We start from the raw sequence: 24,940 nt of genomic DNA, 5'->3' as shown, positions 1-24,940 counted from the left end.
CCCAGGCCTCTCCCTGCCGTGTTGGCAGTGGCTTCCTGGTGACAGCAGCCGGACCGTCGTCTGCGGTGCCCGGGGCTTTCCGTCCTACCGGCACGGAGTCCCTCCTCACCCGACCAGGCCCTCTCAAGCTCGGTTCCGCCTGGAGGGCCCCGGGGGAGCCCACACCCGCACCCGGATTCCATGCAGAGGCCTTGGGCTCACACCTTCCTTGCCCGAACACGAAGGACTTTCCAGGACCGTGGGGCTAAGGATTCAGCAACTTGAGTGGGAAACCGCGCCACCGTGAAAACGAGGCCAAGGAAACCTCGGTGAGAAAAGAGGGGGGCGGCGGGCGGGGGGGGGCTCTCACCCCCAGCCCCGGTTGACCACCGCAGACCCAGCAGGAAGAGACTGAGTCACTGTCCCACCTGGAGGAAGGAGGGTTTCTTCCTCCCCGCGCCGCAGCTCAGCCACTGGGAAGCCACTTACGCCACCTCCCAGTTCCCCCCAGGGGCCTTTCTGTTTGTAACAGCCCCTCCCTTTCCTCTGAAACTGAGCCCCTTCTTCCTTGCCCGGTGGAGTTGCCGTAGCCTGCTTGCTCCCGGTAGCAACTCTTAGCTCTTCGTCAACTAACTGGTTTTTGCTGGTAAGCTAGCTGGCAGTTTTATGTTTAAGGGTAACACCACCACCACCTCCCAGAGGACTTCCTTTGTACTCTCTTCCTGACGGGCGGCTTGTGTGGGCAAAAATCGTGGAGACTGTGAGAAGGGGGGGGGTCCTGGAGGTTCTGCACCAACGAAGCTGAAGCTCCTTCGCCTGGATGGGATTTTGAAACTCACCACGGTCTCTCCTGCCAGCGCTGTTTCCAGATGCTTCTCCCCCTGGATATCTGGTTTCTCTGGAGGGAGCTGGAGGAGCCACGCAGCTCCCTGAAACCTCACCTCGTGGGCAAACAGCCATTCAGGGCTTGACCTCGGCGCGCCTTCCTGGGATCGCAGTGCCAGGGAACCCGTGTGTCTCAGCCCTGGCCGCCACGGCAGCCACCTGGAGGGCTTTACGTTGCCGATGCCTGTCCCCACCCCGGAGATCGTGACGGAGTGGGCCTGCACACCAGGAGTTTGTAAAACTCCCGGGTGACTGTCCTGTGCAGACCAGGCTGCGAGCCACTAGGCTGGGGAGACCTGGGGACATTCCAAGGGACAAATCATCCAGAACCGTGGCATGCAGGTGACAAAAACAAAAGAGGGTGTTCGTTGCCTCATTTAACCACGAATCCCAGGGCTTGACTTTGGCAGCTGGACCCAGGGGCTCGGACCACAGCCTCGGGACCTACCGCCTCCAGGTCTCAGCTCCACACACCCCCCCCCCCCTCAGATGGGCTCTCCCCGGGGCATCCGCAGCCCCCAGGCACACGCACCTTACAGGGACCCTCCCTGAGGCCGAAGCTGACCCCCACTGGGCCGGCCGCCCTCATGGCCTCTCTCCGACACCATCCCTGTGGCAAGGGGCCTGCAGGGCCCTGAGCTGCCAGGTCTGGGTCAGACTCCGGGGGAGCCTGGGCCCCCAGACAGCCTGGGAGTGGGAGGCGGTGCCCGAGGGAAAACTGCAGTGCTGCTTTCTGTTGGGGGGGTGGGGGTGTTGGGGAGGGGGGAAGAGACGGCTGGGGGGGAGGGGGGCTCCGCAATTTACACCCGCCCTGCAGGGGTGAGACGCTGGGAGAACAGCCCTTATCGGGGGTGGGCGGCGTGCCCCCCTGGGGGTCACTTGCTGGCTGCGTACTTGGCCGTGCTGTCTCGCGTCTCCGAGCCCCCCTCGCCTGTCCGGGGATGACTCCGTGCAGCCTCGCGGAGGGCCTCTCAGTGAGGTCAGGCTTGCCGCACTCTCAGCGCTGGGTGACGCTCGGTGAGCGGCCGTCCCGGCGGTGGCCACCCTGCCGGCCACGTGCCAGACCCAGGATACGGCCCGGAGCGTTCAGCGCGAGCCCAGGCCACACTGGCAGGTGCGGCCCCAGCCTGTCTGTTCCCACCCCCTGCTCTTCTTCCCGGCTCCCCCTCCCCCACTCCCCCCCCCCCCGCCGCCCTCCCCCAGCGCCAGCCCTTGGGGCCAGTCCAGCTTGGAAGGTTGTTTACAATCAAGCCTAGCTGCCGCTGCGGGCAGGCCGCCTCGCTCCAGTTATCAAGTCCGTTAGACTGCCCCCGTGAGGTCCAACATCTGCAGCCAGAGCTGAGAGGAGGGAGGGGACCAGGGAGCCTTGGGCCGGCAGCCAGTCCGAGAAGAGGCCCAGGTCAGGTGGTTTCTAGAAATCGAAACTCCACTGTTTTCTGTGGCGTTTCCTGGGACCAGCATGCCCCGCTTCACACTGGGTTTTCTGGGTTGAAGAGGGGATCCTGCAGCAGGTAGGCAAGACGATCCAGGGCAGCCATCAGTAGTGGCCTCAGGTAAGCTCATGCCTCTTGTTCTCAGGTGGGTGTCCCTCTCACTGCCCAATGTAATCTGGTGGGTACAGTCTCCCTTTGGGTACCCAGCTGGGATCTGGTGCTCTCCCTCAGCCCAGAAACCATCATTGCCACTCCCAGATCCACAGGGTCTCTATGTACAGTTGTCCAAGTGGTTCACTGCACAAGGACAAAGGGCAAACAGGCTTGGAATTCAGCCCAGTGCCCTCTCACCAGTTGGTGTATTCCAGCCCAGGCCTATACCTATCCCAAGAAAGAGTATCTTTTTTCTAATTTGCAAAGGTCAGGCAGCCTTATCCCAATTTCCCATGTGAGGGAGTCAGGCTACAGCAGGTGGCCATGACCACCCCAAGGACAGCCATATTTGCATACCACGTACCAGGTGCTTGATCGGCCACTGTTAATGCACAACTGGGGTGCTGCCTCAGGGTCACCAGCCCTGAACTTGTAGGGGTGCCCACAATGGCGGCCTCGTTGCCCACTTGCTGGGCCCGGGAGTGGCGTGTGGCCACGGGACTGTCACCGAGACAGAGAGACGATGACTGGTTCCCCCACAGCCAGGGCCTGGCGGGCAGAGGCAGGTGAGGTGCAGAGGCTGGGATTAAGGCGAAAACCGAGCCCCAAGAATTGCAGAGAAGCAAGGACTCCAGGCGGACGTTGGAAGAGCTGCGCCCCCCAGGCTGGCTGTGTAGTCTCGGTGGCCCGAGCCTCTCCGCGCCTGTGTCTTGGGGACACTAACCGCAGAGGAGGCAGCACCAGGTCCACCGCTCAGCATCTCGCCCCCAGCCTGCTCCCCCGGCCCCCGTCTCGTCCGCACCCCCACCCCCACCCCCACCCCCACCCCCACCCAGCTGCAGCCAGTCCCAGGCCTCAGCCCTGACTCCCCCTCCCAGCCACTGTCTCTGGCCCTGTCTGTCGCTCCTGCCTGGATTTCTGAGGACTTCCCAGCGTGTCCCCTCCCTTCGGGGGCCCACAGAGAGCTCTCAGGCACGCCCACAGGAGTCCAGCTGCCAAAAGTAAAGCCCTACCTTCAGCAAGGCCCACCAGGCCTCTGGGGATCTGGGCCCTGCACCCTCTACAGCCTTGCCCAGGGCCTGGTTTTCGGAGATGGGCTTTAGTGCCCACTGTCCTGCTGCTTAGAGACCTCCACCAGTTCCCCCCACCCTTCGTCTGGGCAAGTCTCACTCCCTCCTTACGTGCCGAGGACCACCCCTCGGGGGAGGGGCTCCCGCTGGGAGGGGGGCACCTGTCACACTCACAGCTGAGAGCAGGGACACCACACGTAGGGTCTGAAGGATCCTGGTCCCAAGGGCTGCCCAGCTCTGCCCTCTGACTCTTCCGCTTCCTTCCACCGCAGGACGGGGGCCTCCCAGGAGAGCCATGGCCCTCCCACGACTCCTCTGGATGTGGCTGCTGGTTGCAGGGACCCAAGGTGAGCTGAGCCCCAGGAATGCCCAAAGCGGCCATCTGAGGGGCCGCTGCTCCGCCTTCTGTGGGGCTGACCCCTCCTTGCGGAAAATCTAGGCAATGTTCTGCCTGGGTCACCAGGGTCAGCCCGGGTCTTCTCTCCTGCCTGGAGCCCTGGTGATCCCCAGTGACGGTGGCTTATAGGTTCTGGGGGGACACCAAGGGATTCTCCGTTTCATCCAGTGGGACCCGGAGGGACTGAGCACTGGGAGCCCATCACACAGGCCGAATGCTGGGAGTTGGGGGTGGGGTCACGAATCAGTGCCCTGTGGACCCAGTCAGACTTCAGAGTTCTGGATGCCTGTCTTCAGAAGTGTTCTCAGGAGGCCCTTCCTTGTCCTGGTGACCCCATGGAGGCCTGCTGCACCCCCAACTGAGAACTACCCTTTGACATGGCACCCAGCTCCTGCCTGACCCTGTCCCAGAACAGCCCCACTTTCTCTCTGCACCTGGCATTTCCTGCCAATGTTTCTGGGGGGGTCGTTGGGCCTCCTGGACTCCCCCCCCCACCCTCCTAGGGGTCCATGCTGTAGTGCACAGGCAGCATCCCCGAGCCCCAGACGCCCTCAGGTGGGGTCACATAGGCCCCTCCTCCTCCATTCTGCCCCCGGGGTCCCGCCTCCCCTGTTCTCAGGCTTTAGGGTCCCAGCTGCCCCTCCTGCCCCTTCTCTACCAACAGAGGAAGGACTCAGACCTCAAAGATAAGAGGCGTTTTACCTCCTGGGGGGGGCATGTCCTCTACCCCTCCCCTATGGGTGAACCCCTCAACGATGGATGGAGGGCTTTAAAGTTCGTTGCACAGCAGGCACCCCACCCTGGGGGGAACTGACAAGTGATCCTCGGGGGGCAGGGCCCCCAGATAGGGAGGGAGGTGGGCCTTCCTCCCTGCTGACCTTTCTGTTCCCTTGGGGACCCTGTAGGTGTGAAAGATGGGGACATGCGCCTGGCCGACGGGGACAGCACCAATGAGGGCCGCGTGGAGATCTTCTACAGAGGCCAGTGGGGGACGGTGTGTGACAACCTATGGGACCTGATGGACGCCAGCGTCGTCTGCCGGGCCCTGGGCTTTGAGAACGCCACCAAGGCTCTGGGCAGAGCCGCCTTCGGGCCAGGTAGGCCTGCTGATCCCCAGGTCCCAGAGCTGGGACCGGCTGCCGGAGAAGGGCCGGGCCTCCTCACTCAGCTTTGGCCAACACTTAAAGCAGTGCTAACACCCGAGCTGGCCAGGGGCACTCACACTGGCCTTGCCGGCAGCCAGTCCCTCAGGCCCTGGGAACCATACCTTCCTGAACCATCCCCCCCACCCCCGGGGGGGAGGGAGGGAGTGGCACGTCTGTGCACAGGACCGTTTCCACTGACGCAGGGCCCGTGATTCTGAAGAAAGGGAAATAATCCAACTATCCAGAGGCGGGGGGGTCGGGTAGAGATGATGGCTAGTTTGTGGCGCCACCGGAATAACCCCGAACCCGCACTCGGATCGCCGCCAGGTCACACCTGGGGACAGACCCCGCAGGGCAGCGTGAGGGACAAGGGGCCGCCGGCATGGAGCGGGAGGGCTGCCCGGGGCTCCCGTCGCCGCAGTAAACGCCTCTGCAGTCGGCAGTTCTGGGGGAGCAGCAGCCCCGTCCACGCCCCGCCCCCCGCGGAGGGTGCCAGCACCCCCAGCCCCGCCCTTGTGTGCCTGCAGGCGCCGGCCCTATCATGCTGGACGAGGTGGAGTGCACGGGGACAGAGTCGTCGCTGGCCGAGTGCAAGTCCCTGGGCTGGCTGAGGAGCAACTGCAGACACAATCAGGACGCCGGCGTGATCTGCACCAACGGTGAGCCCCGCGCGCCGCACGCCCGCCCTCGCCCTCCCCTGCACCGCCCGCGCCCTCCCTGCGCACCGCAAGCCCTGCCCCCCCCCCCACGCCTGACCCGGAGGGAGGGGGCGGGAGAGCCTCCAGAGCAGCACCACGTCCCAAGCGATCCCCCATTCCCCACGGCCCTTCGCCCCCTTCGCCGGGCTGCTCAGAAATGCTCCCTTTAACCGGGTCCTTGGGCAAGAGCCGCCTGCCCCCTGCACGGGACACCTGCGTGCTGCAGGCTTGCGTCTCGAAGCCTTTTACTTTCCTTGGTCCTCGGTCGGCGACACGGAAGCAGCGCCCGCGTGCCTGGACCGCAAGCCCTAAACCCTGCCCCCGTGGCTCCCGCCCCTCTGGCCTCCCCTCCCCCTCCCCCTGCACGCGGGCTGGCCTCTCTGGGCCGCTCCGCGTTCTTCAGTCCCCGATTCCTATCTTTCTTCTCCTTCCTGGGCTTCGCACGGGGCCTGGGGACCTGGTCAACCCCCCCCCCCCAGGCTTGGGGACGGAGCATTTACACAGCGATAGAGCCACCGCGTGGAGGGCTCCCTGGGAGCGGGCGCGGGGGGCCAGGCAGGGAGCCGGTGGTGACCCTGGGGGCGGAGGAATGCGGGGCTGGACCCGCCTGGCTGACTTGTGACCCATTTGTGAAAAAGAAAGAACAGGTGGGATTTTTGTTCCCAGTTAGGCTTTGGGGGTGTCGGGACAGGGGTACATCACCCCCCACACCACCTCGGGGTGGGGGTGGGGGTGGGGGAAGGGCTTCAAGTGGTTTCTCTAGGCCCCTGTTCCCTGAAGGAGGCTGCTAGGGACCCCATGGCTCTGAACTGAGTTTCTGTAAGACTCTCCCTCCTCAGACGGTCCAGCCAGGGAAAGGGTCTGGGTTTTAGAAGGCACCACCTGGGTGACTGCTTGAGCAGCTGGGATTTTAAAGGGGGGGGGGGGCGGGGGCGCTGGACGTAGGGGGAGGTGCTGCCCGAATGTGGGGGAGCAGAGGAGCTAACTGGGGTGTCCCACAGGGGTGGGGAGGCTCTGCACCACAGAGGGGACAGCACCCCCTGTCTTCCCCGGAGTCTTCCTGAGTAGATAAGGCGAGGAGGAGGCCGAGTCCAGGGGGCAGAAGTGCTCTTGGGTGACGGCCCCTGGCCCTTCTTGCTAACAGTGTGCTCCCCTCCGCCCCTTTTAGAAACCCGCGGTACCCACACCCTTGACCTGTCGGATGAGCTCCCTGCGGCTCTCGAGTGGATCTTTGACAGCCAGAGGGGCTGTGACCTGTCCATCAGGGTGAGGGTGAAGGACGACGAGGAGGAGGGCCTAGACGTGTGCGGCCACAGGCTGATCCTGTCAACCAACCCCGAGGCCGAGGCCCTGTGGAAGGGGCCTGGCCCCACCGTCACCATGGAGGTGGACGCAGAGTGCCTGCCTGTCGTCAGAGACTTTATCAGGTGACCATCCTCGGGACGGGGGTACCAGGGCCTGGGCAGGGTCCCCAGGGCGCTCCCACCTCCCTCCGGCGGCGAACCTCAGGGGCTGCGGCACCGACCTCACGGGTGCTTCCGCAAGCACGTGCGTGGGCACGACACAACACACACTCACACCCGCGTGTGCCCCCACATATCCGCATGGTCTTAAACAGGCACACCCACACCCTCACGTGGACACACGTGTGCTTGCACACGCTCGGGCTCACAGTTGTGTGCGTCCCACCCTCTCGCGTGCACACGCACACTCTTGTGCGCACACACAGTTGCGCACTCTACACTCACACACACACACACACACACACACAAATACCGACTTTCACAAAACACTGTATAAAAAATCTCCCAGCAGTCGCCGCCGTTAGAAGAGGCATCAAACCCTCTGTGGGTCACAAGGCCACCGGGTCCAAGACCCGGACCGGTTTGGTGAGAGGTCGCTGGAGGGGCCTGGGGCAGAGCTGGGAAGGGGTCCCGCACAGCAGAGGCCGCCGGTCTGGGCCACGGCCTCCGCGGAGGCCCAGTCGTGCGTGTGTTCGAGGAGGAGTCAGGTGGTCCAGAAGCACACACACCTGTCTCTGAGGTCACGTGAGGTCACGGCCCAAGATTTGCAAGAAACTTAAACGTAGTTCCGAACTCACCCTCCTCCCCGTCTCGCTCTGACCTTGGCTCGTGTGGAAGGTGGAGCGCTTGTGGCCCCAGACCCGTCGGAGTCTCCCCCGCCCGTGAGCCGGCGCCCCAGCTGGGGACACGGAGACACCAGGGGCCCGCCTCTCCGGGTCCTGGGCCGACCCTCCCGCCAGGCCGCCCTGCCGGGGCCCCCAGGGGGCTTGTGCTCCAAAAGCACATGTTTAAAAAGAGCTGCTCCTCCTTCTCCGGACCTAAAGCTCTCCGTGGCTGCGAGCGACATTGAAGAGAAAACAACAAACGTTGGCAATTAAGACAGATTGAAACGGGTTCTTTCCGGCTGCCCTGTGCTGCACCGCCCCCCGCAATGGGACCCTCTCTATGAGAACCAGGCAGGCGCCCTTCCCCCCCCACTGCTGCCCTGTGCCCCCCGCCCAGTGGGACCATCTCTACGATCCGTTCGAGAACCAGGCAGGCACCCTTCCCCGGCTTCCCAGGCCCAGCTGGAATCACACCCTTGGTCAGAGCTCAGGATTCTGGAGCAGTGGTGATGCCCCCTGTCTCTTTCCTTCTCTCTCTGTCTCTTCCCTTCTCTGTCTTTTCCCTTTTCTCTCCGTCTCTGTCTCTGTGCCCTCGCCAAAGGCAGAAAGGCTACAGCGAGCTGGATGCCCCTGGCCTCCAGACCCTGCCCGACCCCGGGAAGGCCTCAGGAGACCTGATCCCCATCGAGGGCAGAGACTCCCCCCATTCCTCTGCCCGGGGCCCCCTGATGCCCGGGGCCTCCTTACCAGTTCCTGTGGTTTCTGAGGGTCGCCGACGCTCCCCGTCCTTGTTCGAGTCTGCCTCTCAGGGGCAGGCCGAGGGACGACTGGGACCCCCCCTCCTCACACCGGGGCCCACCTGAGGCTGAGGTGGGCAGTGACCGGCGGCCTGGGAACCTCCCGCTCCGGCCTGAAATGAGAATTGGGAGGGGTGGTAGCCACAGTCCCTCCCCCCTTTTGCCAACGCACCTGCGGGGCCTGCCACCAAAGAGGCCGTGCTCGGGAGGTGTGCGCCCCAGTGCCCTGCCACTGCCCCAGGGCGAGGCTTCAGTGATTCGGGCAGATACCCAGCTGGTGGGTGGCCGGCCAGCGGGAAGATGCCCTCTTCCCCCTGCGAGTTCCTGTCGCCAGCAGGAATCACACATTAGGCTTCGAGAGTAGCGAGTGCAGGAAGGGATGAGGAGGGGAAGACCCGCGTCTGCCACCGTCACTGGGCACAGGGTCTCCTCCCGAGGGACCCCACCCGCCCCATCCCGGGAGAGGACGGCAGGCCTAGCCCAGCATTGCCCTCTAGGCAGACCCCTTCCACACCTGTTCTCAGCCAGCACAGCGGGTCCTGGTGGCACCCCGAGTCGCAGAGCCAATCATAGATTGGGTGCCACCGGCATGGGCTCCCCATCAGCAGGGGAAGCAGACAGGGAGCAACCAGGGGTGATGCCCGTGTCACGGGGGCAGGAGACGGGTGCTGGGGACAGAGGGGCACTGACAGGCACCCAGCAAGGGACCGAAGGGGCCCTGGCCCGGGCTGTGATGGCAGGAAGGAAGGGGTAGTGTAGTGCTGATGCCCGAGGTGGCCAGCAGGTCCTGGTGCCGAGGACACCAGAGGGTGATGACCGTGACAGTGGAAGCAGAGCACAGAGGCTGCTGGTGCTGCCTCCGTCGCAGGTGAGGGACGGACCGTCGTGCTTGGCGACCCTGGGATCTGCCAACGGGATAGAAACGGGGCACCGCCGGGGGTGTCTGTGGGTCGGCGGCAAACGCGGGATAGATGGTGATGTCAGAGAGGCAGGCCCGGCACACGCCCGGCCCCCTGTTGTCCGGCAGGGGCAGGGGTGCCCGGCTGGTCAGCGCTCGCTCCCCTTCCCAGGTACTTCTACTCCCGAAGGTTGGACGTCTCCCTGACGTCGGTGAAGTGCTTCCACAAGCTCGCCTCCGCCTACGGGGCCTGGCGGCTGCAGAGTTTCTGCGCGAGCCTCTTTGCCATCCTCCTCCCCGAGGACGCCTCCTTCCAGACGCCCCTGGACCTCTATGCCTATGCACTGGCCACCCGGGACCCCATGCTGGAGGAGCTCTGCGTGCGATTCCTGGCCTGGAACTTCGAGGCCCTGACGCAGGCCGAGGCCTGGCCGAGCGTCCCCACGGCCCTGCTGCGAGTCCTGCTCTCCAGGAGCGACCTGGCCGTGCGCAGCGAGCTGGCCCTGCTGATGGCCGTGGACGCGTGGTGCCGGGAGAAGCAGCCCTCCCACGGGGAGGTGGAAGGCCTTCTGGACGAGATCCGGTTCCCCATGATGCTGCCCGAGACCCTGTTCGAGCTGCAGTTTAACCTGTCCCTGTACCGGGGTCACGAGGCACTCTTCCAGAAGAAGACTCTGCAGGCGCTGGAGTTCCACACCGTGCCCTTCCGGCTGCTGGCCCAGTACAGAGGCCTGAACCTCAGCGACGACGCCTACCAGCCCCGGCTGTATACCTCGCCCACCTGGAGTGCCAACATCTCGGGCGATTCCCAGGCCTCGTCCGGCTACCCGTACGTTCCAAACTGGTCCTTCCAGACCCCACAGCACCCCAGCTTCCTGTTCCAGAACAAGTTCGTCTCCTGGTCGCTCCTGTACCTTCCCACCGTCCAGAGCTGCTGGGACTACCAGTTCTCGTGCACTGCGGACGAGGTCCCCCTCCTGGGCCTCTCCAAGTCCACCTACTCGGATCCCACCATCGGCTACCAAAGCCAGGCTCTGATGCTCTGCGAGGGGCGCTTCGTGGCCGACGTCACCGACTTCCTGGGACAGAAGGCCCCGATCCCCGACGCCCTGGGCACCAACAGCTCCAGGAGCGCCTCCCTCTTCCCCTGCCCGGAAGGGTCCTTCAGCAGCTTCCAAGCGGTCATCCGCCCCTTCTACCTGACCAACTCCTCCGACGTGAACTAGGCGCCAGCGAGCGCCGAGAGGCCAGGCGCCTCCCAGTCCGCCCCAGGCTTGCCATGGCTGGCCGCCTCCTGGCTGCGGCCACCCGCCACACCGGCCACCAGGGGGCCCTCTCGCTTTCACTGATGTCTCTGAGCTTAGAGAAAGTACTGGAAGGTTTCAACTAACGTTCACCACCCGGCACAGAAGTCCCAGTTCCACCCCCACCGCCCGGCTGGGTTCCAGGTCGAGAAGCAGCAGGACCCGGGAGGGGCAGCGGCCGGACTTTCCACCCGGCCTTTCCCTTTCCCGGTCGGGTCCTGTGCCGCCCCTCGTCCGAGATCATTAAAATTGCACTGATTGCCCAGTTCCCGCGTTGGTGCCCAGAGTCACGCGTCCGTTCTGCGCTCGGACGTTGGGTGTGCTGGGTCCTGGGGCTCAGAATGAGCAGACACAGCCCCTGTCCTCGTGAAGCTGCGACCCGCGCGGTGGGGTGGGCGGGGCAACACCCCCCGGCGTCACCGCAGTGGGGATGGCAGGTGATGGAAAGCAGAGGGTGCGCAGGGCGGCGGGCTGCGGAGAAACGAGAGCCCGGGGCATATGGAAAATGGGGCGGGGGGCGGCGAGCCCCGGGGAGAAGGAGCGGCACCCCGCGACCCCGTGCCTCCGCGAACCCTCGCGCATGCGCACAGGGATGCGGACGCGGATTCTCCTGGGAATTGGAAACCACCGTCACGCACGTCAGCGAGGGGCCAGCGCCCCGATAAAGGACCCCCACGACGGGGTGGGCGGGACAGAAAGACGTGCTGGAGCGACCCTGGGCCACCCATGCAATCTAAGTGAGGGCAGGGGACTGAGCCTGGGGCCCCGTGGGGACTTACCCTGGGTTCTGGGTGCTCAACCCTCCCCCCCCCCCCCCGCCGAGAGCAGGGCAGGAACTCTGAACTGTCCCTGCTGCTGTGTGATATGCGCTCCAGGCCAAGGTCCCCGGAAACACGCGGTTGGCCGAGCCCAGGCCGCGTGCTCGCAGATCTTGGCCAGGGTCTGAACGGCAGCATCTGGGCTGCTCCGGCCTCGGGAAGGGGAGGCGCCCACGGGAGGGAGGGTCAGACGCGGGACAGGCCGGAAGGCAGCAGGCCCGACGCACCCTGCGCCCCCGCCCCCGCAGCGACAGAGAGCCTCCCGCCCGGCCCAGGCACAGCTTCGCCTTCCCGAGGGGTCCCCAGCTCCAGGCCCGCGGTCTTGGCCACGTCGGTGGCCGTGCCTGGACGTTTTACAAACGTTAGCGTTTCGTTTCCACCGCGAGCTGACTAGCACCAGCGCCTGTGTCGGGCTCAAACGCAGGTAGAGGTCGACGGGAAGGAAAGGTCGGTGGAAGTAAGCACTGAGTCCCAGAGGTGGCCCCGGGGACCACCAGCTTCCACAGCGGTGTTCTTCTCTGGCTCTGGGAGAACCACCTGCCGGCCTCGAGCTCCGCGTGCACCGAGGACCGGAGGGCGCTTATCGGCTCGTGTGGCAGCCCGTGATCGGATTCGTAAGGAATCTGGAAGCAGGGTGGTTCCGGCAGAACTGGCTGGCATGCCTCCAGGCCCAGGTTCTTCCGTCTCCCGCCCCTGCCGTCCCCGAGCCCGTCCACACTCGTGAGTCACGGGGCTGCCCGCATTAGATCCTTGGGCCTCGGCACCTGCGTGCACTGGGGCCAGGCACCACGCCATTCGGTTAGCCCAGGGTTGGTAGGACAAAGGCCAGTATGACGGGTGGGGAGGGCCAGTCCAAATCTAGAATAAATGTCGGATCCCTTGGCTGGAAGATATCCGCCAAGCACAAGTGCCCTCGGGGAGACGGCGGTTCCGCCTCAGCATCACAAGACGCCAGGGGAGGGCTCGGGAGCAAACGTCAGATCGCATCGGCCTGGGTGACTAGGCCAAGGTCAGCCCATGCACCGCCACCCTCCCTGCCACCAAGGCCACCTGGAGAGTCAGAAGAGCATGCCACTGTGGCCGGGGAGGGGCAGTGACTCCCCCCGAGCAGCCTGCCTGACCCCCATGGCATGAGGGCCTGTTTGGTCAGAGACTCTCTTTGGTCAGGCTCTCTGATCAAACCCTGCCTCCTCTGCAGACAAGGTGGCCCAGACCCTCTTCCCTAATGGGGAGTGAGGTGTTGCTCAACCTTCTGCCCTAAGGGAGGGCGACAGTGCCACAGCAGGCCTCTCCCGCCTGGTGTTAGCCAACCGTACATCCTGAAACCAGGCTCGCGTCTTCTCCAAGAGGCTGCAGGTGGCCGAGGGAGGGGCGACCGATGCGCAGAATACGGCAGCCCACAGATACGAGCCACCCACTGCTCCAGGGATTGGTCGAGCCACTCCTTGGGGACCCACTCCACCTGCTGCTGGGGGCTCAGATCCTGTCGAGCTCAGGGAGGGCTGCTCAGGACCCGTGCTCAGGTGCTGGGGCCCAAAGCTGGTTGTGGCTTAGAAGGAGAGAGGTTCCCTGCTGAAGACGGCATCGACTTGACTGCAAACGCCCAGATACCTCCCGGATGGTCCTCCCACCAGGCCTCGTGGGCACCGCCCCCCCTCCCCCGCGAGTGTGCCTTGGTGAATCCCAAGCACTGCTGGGGAGGCAGCTCATAAAGGAATCCATTCTGGTCCCGAGCCCCTCACGGACAGCTGGCCACATCCTTCTCCTTGCAGTCAGAAACCCCCACCAACTGGCACCTCCTTCCTCAGTGCATTTCCCCGGGGCGTTCGGGCAAGAGGGCTGTCCGGGTCTGTCTAGATGAGGGGCCACAGATTAACTGCACGTCGTGCACATTTCAGGGTCCTGGATCCTGGGTTCCTTTCTCTGCATCGTAGCAAGGGCTTCATGGGTCACCAGGAAGCCCAGTTGTCCCATCAGGCAGGTGAGACAGCACTACTCTCAGCAGCTCAAGCAACGAAGGCAGGTCTCTGATGGTTGTGCCTGTACTGGATATTTTTAGCTTCCGCTTCATATATTGAAAACCCAAAAATAGCGATGACTTAGATGGGATACTTTCTTTCTCTCTCACCTGGGAGAGATGAGGCAATCATTCTGGAGGTGGGAGCCTCCTTTTCTCAGCACTGTCTTAGGCTATGACTGCCATCTTTGAGGTTACTTCATGGTCCGTAGTGGCTGCTGGGATTCCGGCCATCATGTCTGCCTTTCAGGAGGAAGCAGGAAGGAGGTAGCAGAAAAGGACAAAAGACTTTCTTCCGGCTGTCTGTCCCCGGAGACTGGGTGCATCTTTAAATTTTGCACGTAATTTAGCTTGCTTGGTTCATCCTTGCTTCAGTCCCATTGAAAACAGCTGCCCCTTCAGCCTACAATCCTTGAATATCTTTGGTTCTTCATAGTATTTTGTGGGCAGCAACAGGGTCCCCGACATTTTGCCTCCAGTGATATTTCATTCCAGGCGACCCACAGGCCAGTAACTGAAATCAGCTGGTTTATACACTGCCAGCCGTCTATCCCTGTATGCCAGTGGAATTTTGAGAAACGGTGTTACTGCTTTACGACATATACGTATAAGGGTACAGATCTACATCGATGCATATATATATACACGCACACACGTATAAAGTATAGAGCTCAGTGAATCTTTATATTACGTGTATACAACAAATGCCGACCCCTCAGATCTGGATTCTAACACCTCCCTCGGCCCCAGAAGACGCCCTCATGCCTCTTTCCAATTAGTACCACACCCCCGCCCCCATAACCACCGTTCTGACTCTCATCAACACAGACTAGTCTTTCCTGTTCTTGAACTTCACATAAATGGAATCATGCTGTGTGTACCCTTCAGCGTTGGCCTTCTTGGACTCAATATTTTGTCTGCAGGTTTCCGCACAAAGGCAGAGTTCCATTATAGGAATTTGCCCCAGTTTTCCAACCTGTTCTACAGCTCCTGGGTATCAGGGCTGTTTCCAGCGTTTTGGTATTTTAAAAGAAATATTTACTTATTTTGAAAGAGAGAGGAGGGGGCAGAGAGAGAGAGAGAGAGAGAGAGAGAGGGAGAGAGAATCCCAAGCAGGCTCCGGGCTGTCAGTGTGGAGCCCAACATGGGGCTTGATCCCATGAACCGTGAGATCATGACCTGAGCAGAAATCAAGAGTCGGATGCTTAACGGACTGAGCCACCCAGGCGCCTCTGCCGTTTTGAAAAAAGCCTCCGTGAACATTCTTGCGTGTGTCCTTTGGAGGACACGTGGGCTCATTGTCCCGGGGGTGCACCTAGGAGTGCAGTTGATGGGGCGTGCGTTTCGCTTTAGTGGACACAGTGCAGTCCTTTACCTCAGTGACCGTGCCAGTGTCCCCCCTGCCCCTGCGTGAGAGCTCAGCTGCCCCGCGTCGTCCCCAGCACCACGCACTGTCAGCCTTAACTGCAGTCATGCTGGGGGGGGGGGGGGGGTCCAGTGGGAGTTTCTCCGCTTTCAGCCCACCGTTCTCCAAGGACCGCTCGCCTGAAATCCACTTCCAGCACCAGCGTCTACACCAGCCGCTGCTCTCGGTTGCAAACAACAGAACCGAGCCTGGCGACTCTACGCGGAAGAGGGTTTAAGGAAGGAATCAGGAAGCTCGCGGACCGGATGGAAGGGGTGGAGAACCAGGCTTGGGAGCTGGGCAGCAATTAGGGAAGTTAGTGTTTCAGGGAACTTGCCCACTAACAAACCGCTCCAAAACTCAGCCTCTTACTCCTGCCCTTCCTGCGCGCATGGCCCTAGGGGGCGTAATTTGGGCTGGATTCTCGGGAATGGCTGGCCTTTGCTCCCGCGGGGTTGGCTGGGCTCCTCGGGTCCCGGCCTCGCCTGGGTGGGACAGCTGGGAGCGTGGGGCTCGTCTGTCCATCCGGTCCTGGTGGATGCTAACGCAGCCTCGGTCACCTGGTGGCAGAGTTCCGCGATGTGAGGCCACCGTAGATCCAAGGGTGCGGGGAAAACAGCATCTACCTCCTGCCGGGGGGAGCTGCCATTTGAAGTTCGCAGCCAGCAAGCTGAGAGGACGGCTGGGCCCAGGTAGCGAGGCTGGAATTTAGAAACCGCCGACGCCCCGCCGGGGACACGCTCTCTGCCTCATGGGCCCCTGGGGTTCCGGATGCCGCCGCTCCTCTTCTGTCCCCTCAGCAAGCTTTCTGAACCACCCCCGCCTCACTCAGCCACCTGCTGCAGACCTGAGGTCCCGCGAGGCCACCCGAGAGCAGACCTGGCCTTTCCAGCCCGCACAGTGGCAGGTGTCCCGAACGCAGGAAGGAGCTTCAGATGCCCCGAGAAATCGGGGACACGTTACGGCCCTGGAGAGGGGAACGTTCCTGGCTGTCTACCGAGTCTCTATGTCCCCCCCACCCCCACCTCCGGGCCCTCTCCCAAGGACCCAGCTGTTCCTTCTGGGACTGCCCCTCCCCCACCAGGTAGCAGCAGTGGGTGATCCCAGGGAGGGGCCCACAGGACCCCCGCCCGTCTGTGCAGCTTCTGGTTTGGGGTGCAGTTGGTTGACGGGGAGGAGCACGTGACCCCTGTTCGAGCTTCTGTTGGGGGAGGGGAGTCGCGGGCGCCCCTTTGGCCCTGAGAACGCTTGTGGACCCCCCACCCCCCCGCCCGATGAAAGGTTTCTATTGCTTGCTTTTTCCGTTTCGTTTTTATCTTTTAATGAGGAAATAGGACGCAAGGAAAGGTTTTCCAAAGCCGTCCCCTTGCTGCTCAGGCCCTCACACCTCAAGCTCTGGCCACAGCCGGGCGCAGACGCGCTCACGACGCCCCGAAATGTCACAACCCGCGGTGGGTTCCTTGCGCGCCCCCCCCCCGCCCCCGCCCCGCGTGGCCCCAGGCGAAGGTGGCGGGCCCGGGGCCTCCGTGAGGGCTGGACAGAAAAGGTTTGATGTGGCAGCAGCTGATCCCTCCGAAAGAATGTCGCTGGGGGGCTGCCAGAGCCCAGCGCCAAGCATGTGGTCGTTGCAAAACGGCCGGGAAAAAACACAGAGCCCTGCTCCCGGCTCCCCTCCCGCACCCGCGCTGCCCGGCCCGGCCGGCCCTCCCCGTCCGCCCGGATGCCCGCGTCGGGGAGGGGGCGCCTTCCCTTCTCGGGGCCAGGGTGCAGGGGCGGCGGCCTCCCCCAGCCCCAGCCCCCCTCCCAGGGCCAGGAGTGAGCGGATGCCTGGCAAGTGTTGGCAGCGGGGGGGGATGAGAGACGGGGAGGAGAGGGCGCCAGGGCCAGAGGCACCACGGGCTGTGACCTGTGGGGGGGGGGGGCGGTGGAGAGGAGTGGGGTCCTGGGGACAGTCCAGAGCGGCCCGGAGGGTCTGGGGGGGCCCAGGTCAGCAACCAGAGGGGCTTCGGGGCCTCCGGGTGAGCGCCCACTGGAGTTGCCCAGGCGGGGACAGCCAGCACCAGCACCTGTGACCCCCACGCGCCCCTGAGCCAGCCTTCAAGCCTGCTGGAGTCGGCGGGGGGGTGGGCGGGGGGCCTGTCCAGGGGGCTGCACCGCGTCCAGGCGGGAACCGGCCTGTGTTAGTTTCCGGGGCTTCCGGCTGGAGTCGCCCCCACCCCCGCACGGCTAGAGACAGCACAGGGGTACCTCTCCCAGTGCTGGAGGCCACGGTCCGAAATCAAGGTGTGGGCCGGGCCGGTTCCTTCCCAGGGCTCCTCGGGCGGTCCGCTCCAGGCCCGCGGCCTTCTGCTGGCAGCCCTCGATCCCTGGTGTGAGGGCACGTGGCTCTGCATCCAAAGCTCGGCTCCCTGTGTCTCCCGCCTCCCTGCCCTTTCTCTCATAAGGACGCCAGCGCCTGGATTCGGGCCCACCCTCCGTCCAGGGCGAGCTCATCTCCAAGTCCTTAACTTAATTACATCTCCAAAGACGCTTTTTCCAAACACAGTCACACCCTTGGGTCTTGGGGGTCAGGGCACGGACATAGCTTTTGAGGGAACACCATCACCCCACTCCTTCCCTAATCCGAACCCTGCTGGTGCCCAGGAGAGGGGTCCTGGTCCCGAGGGGGACCCTCTGCCTTCCTGCCACGGCACCCTTGGGCGCCCGGAGCTGGATGGGGGCCACCAGCCCGCTTTCTCGTGCTTGAAAATGGGAAGCTGTCTCCCCTCCTGCTGGCCGGGGACTGACGTTCAGACTCAGAATATCTCACCCTTCCTGGGGTCTGCTTTCTTTGAGACACGGACTCTCCCACCTGACTTCAGCAGGTCCCCGTGCCTGGTGACGCCACCTCTGCCCGTGCCAGGCCCGGGAAGCGACGGGGAAGCTGGCCCTTGGACACTGCTACAGACCCCGATCCATATGAGCTCCGGGATACCGGCGAGGGGGGTCAGGTGGATCATGGACCGCGACCTCTTTCAAAGATCCGAGGGCCGAGGCAGGGAAGCCACCGGGACACAGGTTTTGGTGTAATGTGACAAGGCGCATTCTAACCATCAGAGTGAGACGGGGACGCACAGCTGGCGCTTGTTGGGGACGGCCACGGGGCAGTCGGCCGAGACCCGCCGGTGGGCCGGGCACCTGAGCCCCCGTCCTCAGCTGCAGAGCTGAGCGGACTGGGGCCCCTTATCCCCAGCCCCAGGCTCCTCTGTGCAGAGGGGACCCTGCCGGCTTCCCAACCCTTCCGCCTCCCTTCCACCTGTCACGTTCCCACCCTGAACCCAGAGCGACCTGCCTCTCCTTTCCGGAGCCTCCCCGCCACACGGCTCTGCCATCGTCCGGTGACAGTGCTGCCCGAGTGACAGTGCCACCGCAGGGAAGCGGGAGCAGACTTCCTAAGGTGCAAATCTGTTCTTGGAGCTGTAGCAAAATGATGCCTCACTTTTACCGGTGAGAGGACCCACTGGAAGTCTCCCAACCTGACGGACAGAGGCTTGGAGGCCCCGGACAAGTGGAGGAGAGCCACCAGGAGTGTCCCCAGTCGTGGTCCCTTCACAAGGAAAGATGCTTCTCTACCGCCAACACCCATCCCCACATCCTGCTCTGGTCGGTGGAACTTGTTTTCCCTCTTAGAGCGCACACGGACCAGAATGTTCTTCTGGAACATTCTTTCTCTTCCTCTTCACCGGGTAATTCCTACGCATCCTTCAGGTCTGAGGGCCTCTCAGATCTCAGGGGTCTGGCGGAAGGGGGCCTGAAGTTCTGCACCTCTAACCGCACTTTGGGGCCCAGCACCTTAGACGCAGGACCTCTGGGAGCGCTTCTCCGTCCTCCTCGCCGAGTCAGCTGCCCGGCCCTGTGCCCGCGACACACGACATGTCCCCCTGCCGCAATCCTCCCACAGGGCATGGCCATCCCCACCCGCGTCTCTGCGGCCACTAAACAGAATTCTTCTTTCCGAGGTCGGATCCCGGGGATGCCCAGCACAGAGCAGGAACACGGTCAGCCCTGAAATCTTGGTCGGATGAAGGAACCAACCCATGCGTTCAAACGCACGGTCCGTCAGACCTGCGCCCCCCTCCTCCAAGACCGCATCTACACCCTGGGGGAGAAATCCACTTAGAACACGGACCTCGAGTCGAGTCCCAAGTAGAGGAAACAAAACGGCTGTGGAACGTTGGGCCAGCTTAAGTCAACTTCCGATGGGATCATCTAGACCAGCGGTTTTCACAGCGGGGTCCCCCATCAGCAGCGTCAGCGTGGCCTGGGAAACTTGTCAGCAATGCAAATTCTCGGGACTGCCCCAGCCCTTCCGAGTCAGGAGCCCTGGGGAAGCGCCCGGCCTGCGTTCCAGAGCCCCAGAGACGCCAGCTCCCGCAAATGCAAGAGCCCGGGTCTCCACCCCGTGACAGCTGCCGTGGCTGCAGGTGGGAACCCCCCGGGGGGCTCTGAGCGTTCCTGAAACCCCTGCCCTCTGTGCCGCTGTCACCACCCCTCTGACACTGAACGCGAGGGTTGTGGAGGACCCTGCTTCCTGACACCTCCCGGAGGACTTTGTTTCCGACCCTTCTCCGGCCCTCAGACACCAGCTGCCTGGGGTCAGCGCGGACCCCACAGGCTAAGGGCTCCCGTCCCAGGAGACCACTCCCACCTCAGATGCCAATCGCGGATCCCCAGGGGGGTTCCCACCACCCCCTGCTCAGGCTTGATCATTTGCTGGAAGGGCCCACAGAACTCAGGGAAACACCTGGCCTGCCGTTACCAGTTTATGGTAAAGGATACCAGCCCGGCGCGGTGGCCGAGGGCAGCCCTTACAATTCCTTGTGTGCGGTGCCCTGAGCAGCCGTTCCCCGTGAGACCAGCCTCCAGCCCTTTCCCGGGAGCCGCGTGCAAGAGGCTTTGTGCTTCAGTCACGGCAGCCCCGCGCGGGGATGGGGAGCGTTGCCTTGGCAACACGGAGACTTCGGGGGTGGCGATGGTGAGAAGGCCTGCGTTTGACCTTCTCGCCACCCCATCTCGCGGGGCTGGCGGCTTTCCCGGCTCCCTGCTCTGCCACCAGGGCCGGGCCCAAGCCCTCGGCCGGGTGCGTTCCCCAAGGGAGGCCTTGGGCGCCCCCTCCCCGCGCCCTCGGCTCAGAGGGCAGCCGCCTGTGACATCGGCTTCACCAGGAGGCCCCGAGGAGTCCTGTGCCCATCTGGGAGCGGAGCCCCCGCCTGCACCAGGATCACCAGGGAGCCCCCCCCCCCCCCCCCCCGTGGCCGCACCTTCTGCTCGCTCGGAGGCTGTAACCACACAAAAGCAAGGTGATCTCTGAGTTCCGGGCGGCGAGTCAGGTCTCCGTCTCGGCCGGGTGACCTCAGGCAGAAGGCCTCCCCTCTCGGGGCCCCGGCTTGGCGACCGTGACGTGCGCACTGACACGTCGCCTCTCTCCGGGGACTGTCGTCAGAACCACGTGAAAGGGTATCTGACGGCTTCCGATGTCACGGTCCCTCTTATCACGATGGCGAGGGCATTGTCTCTGCACGCTCGGGCGGCTCTAACAGAGCCACCCGCAGACCGGGTGGCTCAGAAACGCAGGAACTCGCTCCCCTCAGCCTGGAGACTAGACGTCCAAGATCAAGGTGCCGATAGATTTGGTGCCTGGTGGGAGCCACCTCCCTGGTTCGGAGATAGCCGTCTTGGCCCGCTGTGTCCTCACAGGGAGGAAGGGGTGAGGGAGGCCCTGGGGTCCCTTTTATAAGGTCACTAATCCCATCCCTAAGGCTCCGCCCTCCGACCTGAACATCTCCCAGAGGTGACACCCCCTAACACCATCACACTGGGGGTTAGTTTCCAGCGTGTGAATTTGTGGGGGGACACGAACATTACCAGATGCTTCCGGGAGCTCAGCTCTGTGCGAGGCCCTCCGGGAATCTTTACTCGGTTAGGGACCCAGGTCGGAGACCTCAGTGCCCTCCCACCACGGGGCCCAGCCGCAAACTCCCCCACCCCTGCACTCTGGATCGCAGGCACGGTTGCACATTTGGGGTCCTGGCTTCGCAATGGTTCCAAGGCTGTGCGTTGATGGGGGTTCGGGGAGGGGAGGCGGGCCGGCCCCAGCGGCCGGGGTGCATCTGGTCTGCCCTCCTCGGCGGCCCCGGCCTGGGGACGTGAGGAGGACTCACCCCTGACCACGCATGGGTCGGGCCGGCTGCCCCCCCGGTCCCCCCACTGGGCCAGTCGGCTCCCTGAGACCTTGGTGGGGTCCCTCGGATCCAGGCTTGGGCAGCCTGCCCGGTCTCACGCGAGGTCCGTGGATTTCAGAAAATGCTTAAAAGCTTCAGCTCCTTTAAGAAGGCTTTTCTCCAATTTGGCACGGTGGGGTGTTTCTGGGCTGTGGGCTGCCCAAACCCTGGGGCGCCTGTGTTTATTCACCCAGTCAGGGAGGAGGCCCGGCCGCAGGAGCTGGCCGTGCTGTCCTCCGAGAAGTGGGTGTCGGGGACGTGTCCTGGGTTTCCTGGGGGGGGGGGAGGGGGGGTGCGCACCCTCCGGCCCAGGAGGAAAGGAGGCCAGTTCGGTGGGTCCCCTCCAACAGTCAGGGTGGCCCGGCCACCACGGCCCCAGGTGCCGGCCACCGGGGGAGTCATCATCGGCTGGCCCCGGCCCTCCCGACCCGGGCACCTGCTCCCCGCACAAGGTCAAGAGGGCGCCCCCAGAGGGCGTCCAGAGGGAGAGGGGTCCCCGAGGCCCACGAGGAGGAAAACTAGCTGGGCCCCTTTAAGACTCTGCGTCGCCAGAGGAGAGAGAATGCAGAGCTTTGGTAAACATCTGAGGCCTTGCGGTAACAACTACCAGCTGTGTGAGGGGGCGCTGGGGGGGCGGGGAGGCCGCCCCAGCTCGGCTGGAGGGTGGGATGGGCTGAGGTCAGTCTGGGTGGGGACGGAACAAGAGCGAATGTAGGGAGGACGGCGGGCTGGGACCCGGAGAGGCGTGCGTTCGAGGGCAGGAGCAGCGGCCCAGCCCCGAAGCTGCCGAACCGTCTGGGCCTAGAAGCTTCCACCGAGGCTCCCAGTCTTGTCCCACATCCTGCTGGGAGATCTCCAACCCTCCCCCGACTCCCCGCAGCAGCCGGGCAGTGAGGACAGCGGGAAAGGACGGTTTCAGCCCCGTGGGGGCCGTTTCTTCGAGACGCTCCGATAGTCGCGTCTTCGCCCGACAGGGGCGGCGTTCGGGATCTCGTTCTAGAGCGAGTAGTACCGAGCCCGGCACCTGTGAACTGCCCCTCGGCAACGCCCTTCCCCAGACCCGTGGCCTTGGCCCTCACCTTCTCTTGCCTGGAAGCTTGGCCGCAGAGCCCTTTGTGTCGTGGCCACGGGCCACGCTGCAGAGCCCTTCGTGTCGTGGCCGTGGCCACGTGGCCTGTGGCCCGTGGAGCCACCGTGGTAGTGATTGTGTCTACAGCAGCCAGGGTGCTTTGGGATTATGAGAACGAATCCACTTCAGAAAGGCTTAGCCTCTGGAGAGCGTGTTTCGTGGGCATTAACGGGGACGTGCGGAAGCTGGTGGCATCGTGGCTCGCTGAGCCCAGCGTTCGGCCATGTCTGAGGGGCCTGGTGCAAGGCCGCTGTTCCTTTCTGCTTCCTGTAGCAGCCTCTTCATGCTCACACCGCTCCCCTTCATGGCGCCAAAAAGGCTGCAGTGGCTCCGGCTCCATGCTGCATTTAAAAGGCAGGACGAGGGACGCTTGGGCGGCTCAGTCAGTTAAGCATCTGACTCTTGCTGTCGGCTCAGGTCACGGTCTCACGGTTCAGAGGTTCGAGCCCCGCGTCGGGCTCTGCGCTGACAGCCCGGAGCCTGCTTCGGATTCCGTGTCTCCCTCTCTCTCTGCCCCTCCGCCCCACTCTCTCTCTCTCTCTCTCTCTCTCAAAAATAAGTAAACATTAAAAAAATTATAAAAGGCAGACTGAACCTTTTCTTTCAGAACTCCTGTTCCGGTTATCTATTTCTGTGTAACAAATCACCCCAAAACCTGGTGATTGAATCTTTTATTTTGCTCATAAATCGGCGATCCGGGCTGGGCTCAGCAGGAACGCGGTCAGCCTTGTTCTGTGTGGCATCTGCTGGGGCAGATCAGCCGGGGGCTGGAGGGTCCGCTTCAAGATGGCTCGCCCACAAGGCCCGCAGATCCATGTGGCTCCTGGCCGGGAACCCAGGGGGGGCTCTGGACTGGAGGCCTCAGCCCCGCTCAGGGAGAGCTGCTCAGACTCCCTACCAGCACGGTGGCTGGGTTCCAAGGACACGAGGCCGAAGGGCACGGCGTGTTTAGGACCTGGCCTCGGAAGTCACACCAACTTACTTCCATCGGACTCTGGGCCTGCCCAGCTTCGGGGGAGGGGCCGCAGGTTCCACCACTTCCTGGAGGAGTGTCGAGGCTGCCCTGACGAGGACCATGTGGGGTCGGAGCTACGGGTGTGGACACCTTGGAAAACCTCATCAGCCACAACCCCCCGAGGACGTCTTCTCTGTTCCCACTGAGCCACTTTGGGGCCCACGCCCAGCACCAACCTGGTAACTGAAGCCAGGGCACAGGGGAGTCTCAGCTCTCCCCACGGTGTCCGGGATGTGTGAGGAGGTGTGGGTTCCAAACGAAACCAGCAGAGTCCCCCAGAAAAGGAAGGGGAAGCCCAGGATGTAATCACAGTGTCCCCGAGAGCCACATTCATTGAGCACTTACTATCATGTTTATTTATTTTTGAGAGAGAGAGAGACAGAGAGTGAGCAGGGGAGGGGCAGAGAGAGAGGGAGACACAGAACGGGAAGCGGGCTCCAGGCTCTGAGCCGTCAGCACAGAGCCCGACGCGGGGCTCGAACCCACGAACTACGACATGACGACCTGGGCCAAAGTCAGATGCTTAACCGCCTGAGCCACCCAGGTGCCCCTAATGTTTATTTATTTTTGAGACAGAGAGAGACAGAGCATGAACGGGGGAGGGTCAGAGAGAGAGGGAGACACAGAACGGGAAGCGGGCTCCAGGCTCCGAGCCGTCAGCACAGAGCCCGACGCGGGGCTCGAACCCACGGACTATGAGATCACGACCTGGGCCGAAGTCGGACACGTAACCCACTGAGCCACCCAGGCGCCCCGAGCACTTACTATAAACCTGGGGCTGTGCCGAAAGTTTGATGCTCATTCAACTGATCACTTCTCCCCACAACTCAATAGACTGGGCTGTTGTTCTCCACTCTTTGCAAAACCCAAGGTTTGCAACCTGCCCGGGCTCGCAAGGCCAGAAGACAGCAGGGACAGGGTCGAAGGTCAGGTCCAAATGGCTCCGAGTCTCCACTACTAGCCAGTCTGCAGCAAAGTTCAAGACGTCTGGTCTGCGGCTGAAGAAAGCACAGGCCGGACTTTGACTGTGGAGGAAGCACGTAGTCTGGTTTGCACTGGCAGCCATTTTGGGGCAGGAGGCCATCCGATCTGAGAAAGAAGCAGGTGCCTGGAGGAGGGGAGGACGTGGATCGAAGACAGCAATGCCTGCCCTCCCCGGGGACACTTCAGCTGCCTGGGCCAGGAAATCCACTTTACCGTTTAAGACTGTGTAAGCATGGTGCACAGTTACTTACAATTGAAAATATCTTAACCAATACAGGAAGCTGCTATAGTGTTTTTCCTGTCTCGTTGCGGGGGTGATCTGTAGGTCAGTCTACGCAACCAGACAACAAGGGGCTTAAGAGGAGGGGCCAGGCCTCAAGCATCTCTGTCCCCAGTGCCTAGCAGAGCGCATGAACCCTACTCGG

At 63.2% G+C, this 24,940-nt stretch overlaps 1 protein-coding gene across 3 annotated transcripts in view; it reads left to right on the top strand.

Annotated features, from left to right (window-relative positions):
* CANT1 (calcium activated nucleotidase 1) overlaps nucleotides 1–11,152 on the top strand; it is a 30,739-nt gene extending 19,587 nt beyond the window's left edge. Inside the window, exons 1-6 of one of the 3 annotated variants that reach the window (XM_006940645.4) lie at nucleotides 1,182–1,206; nucleotides 3,793–3,867; nucleotides 4,823–5,014; nucleotides 5,590–5,721; nucleotides 6,929–7,187; nucleotides 9,756–11,152. In XM_006940645.4, the coding sequence (XP_006940707.2) occupies nucleotides 3,816–3,867; nucleotides 4,823–5,014; nucleotides 5,590–5,721; nucleotides 6,929–7,187; nucleotides 9,756–10,809 (1,689 nt within the window). In that variant the 5' untranslated portion in view covers nucleotides 1,182–1,206; nucleotides 3,793–3,815 and the 3' untranslated portion in view covers nucleotides 10,810–11,152. Of the gene's footprint in view, nucleotides 1–1,181; nucleotides 1,207–2,262; nucleotides 2,418–3,792; nucleotides 3,868–4,822; nucleotides 5,015–5,589; nucleotides 5,722–6,928; nucleotides 7,188–9,755 lie in introns of those variants that run through there. The other 2 variants (XM_003997251.6, XM_045045277.1) reach the window with 2 other exon arrangements.
* The last annotated feature ends 13,788 nt before the right edge of the window (nucleotides 11,153–24,940 follow it).

Source organism: Felis catus, chromosome E1, assembly GCF_018350175.1.
Source record: "Felis catus isolate Fca126 chromosome E1, F.catus_Fca126_mat1.0, whole genome shotgun sequence".
Lineage (NCBI taxonomy): Eukaryota > Metazoa > Chordata > Mammalia > Carnivora > Felidae > Felis > Felis catus.
Note: the sequence above shows the minus strand (reverse complement) of the source record. Positions and strands in the feature narration are given on the sequence as shown.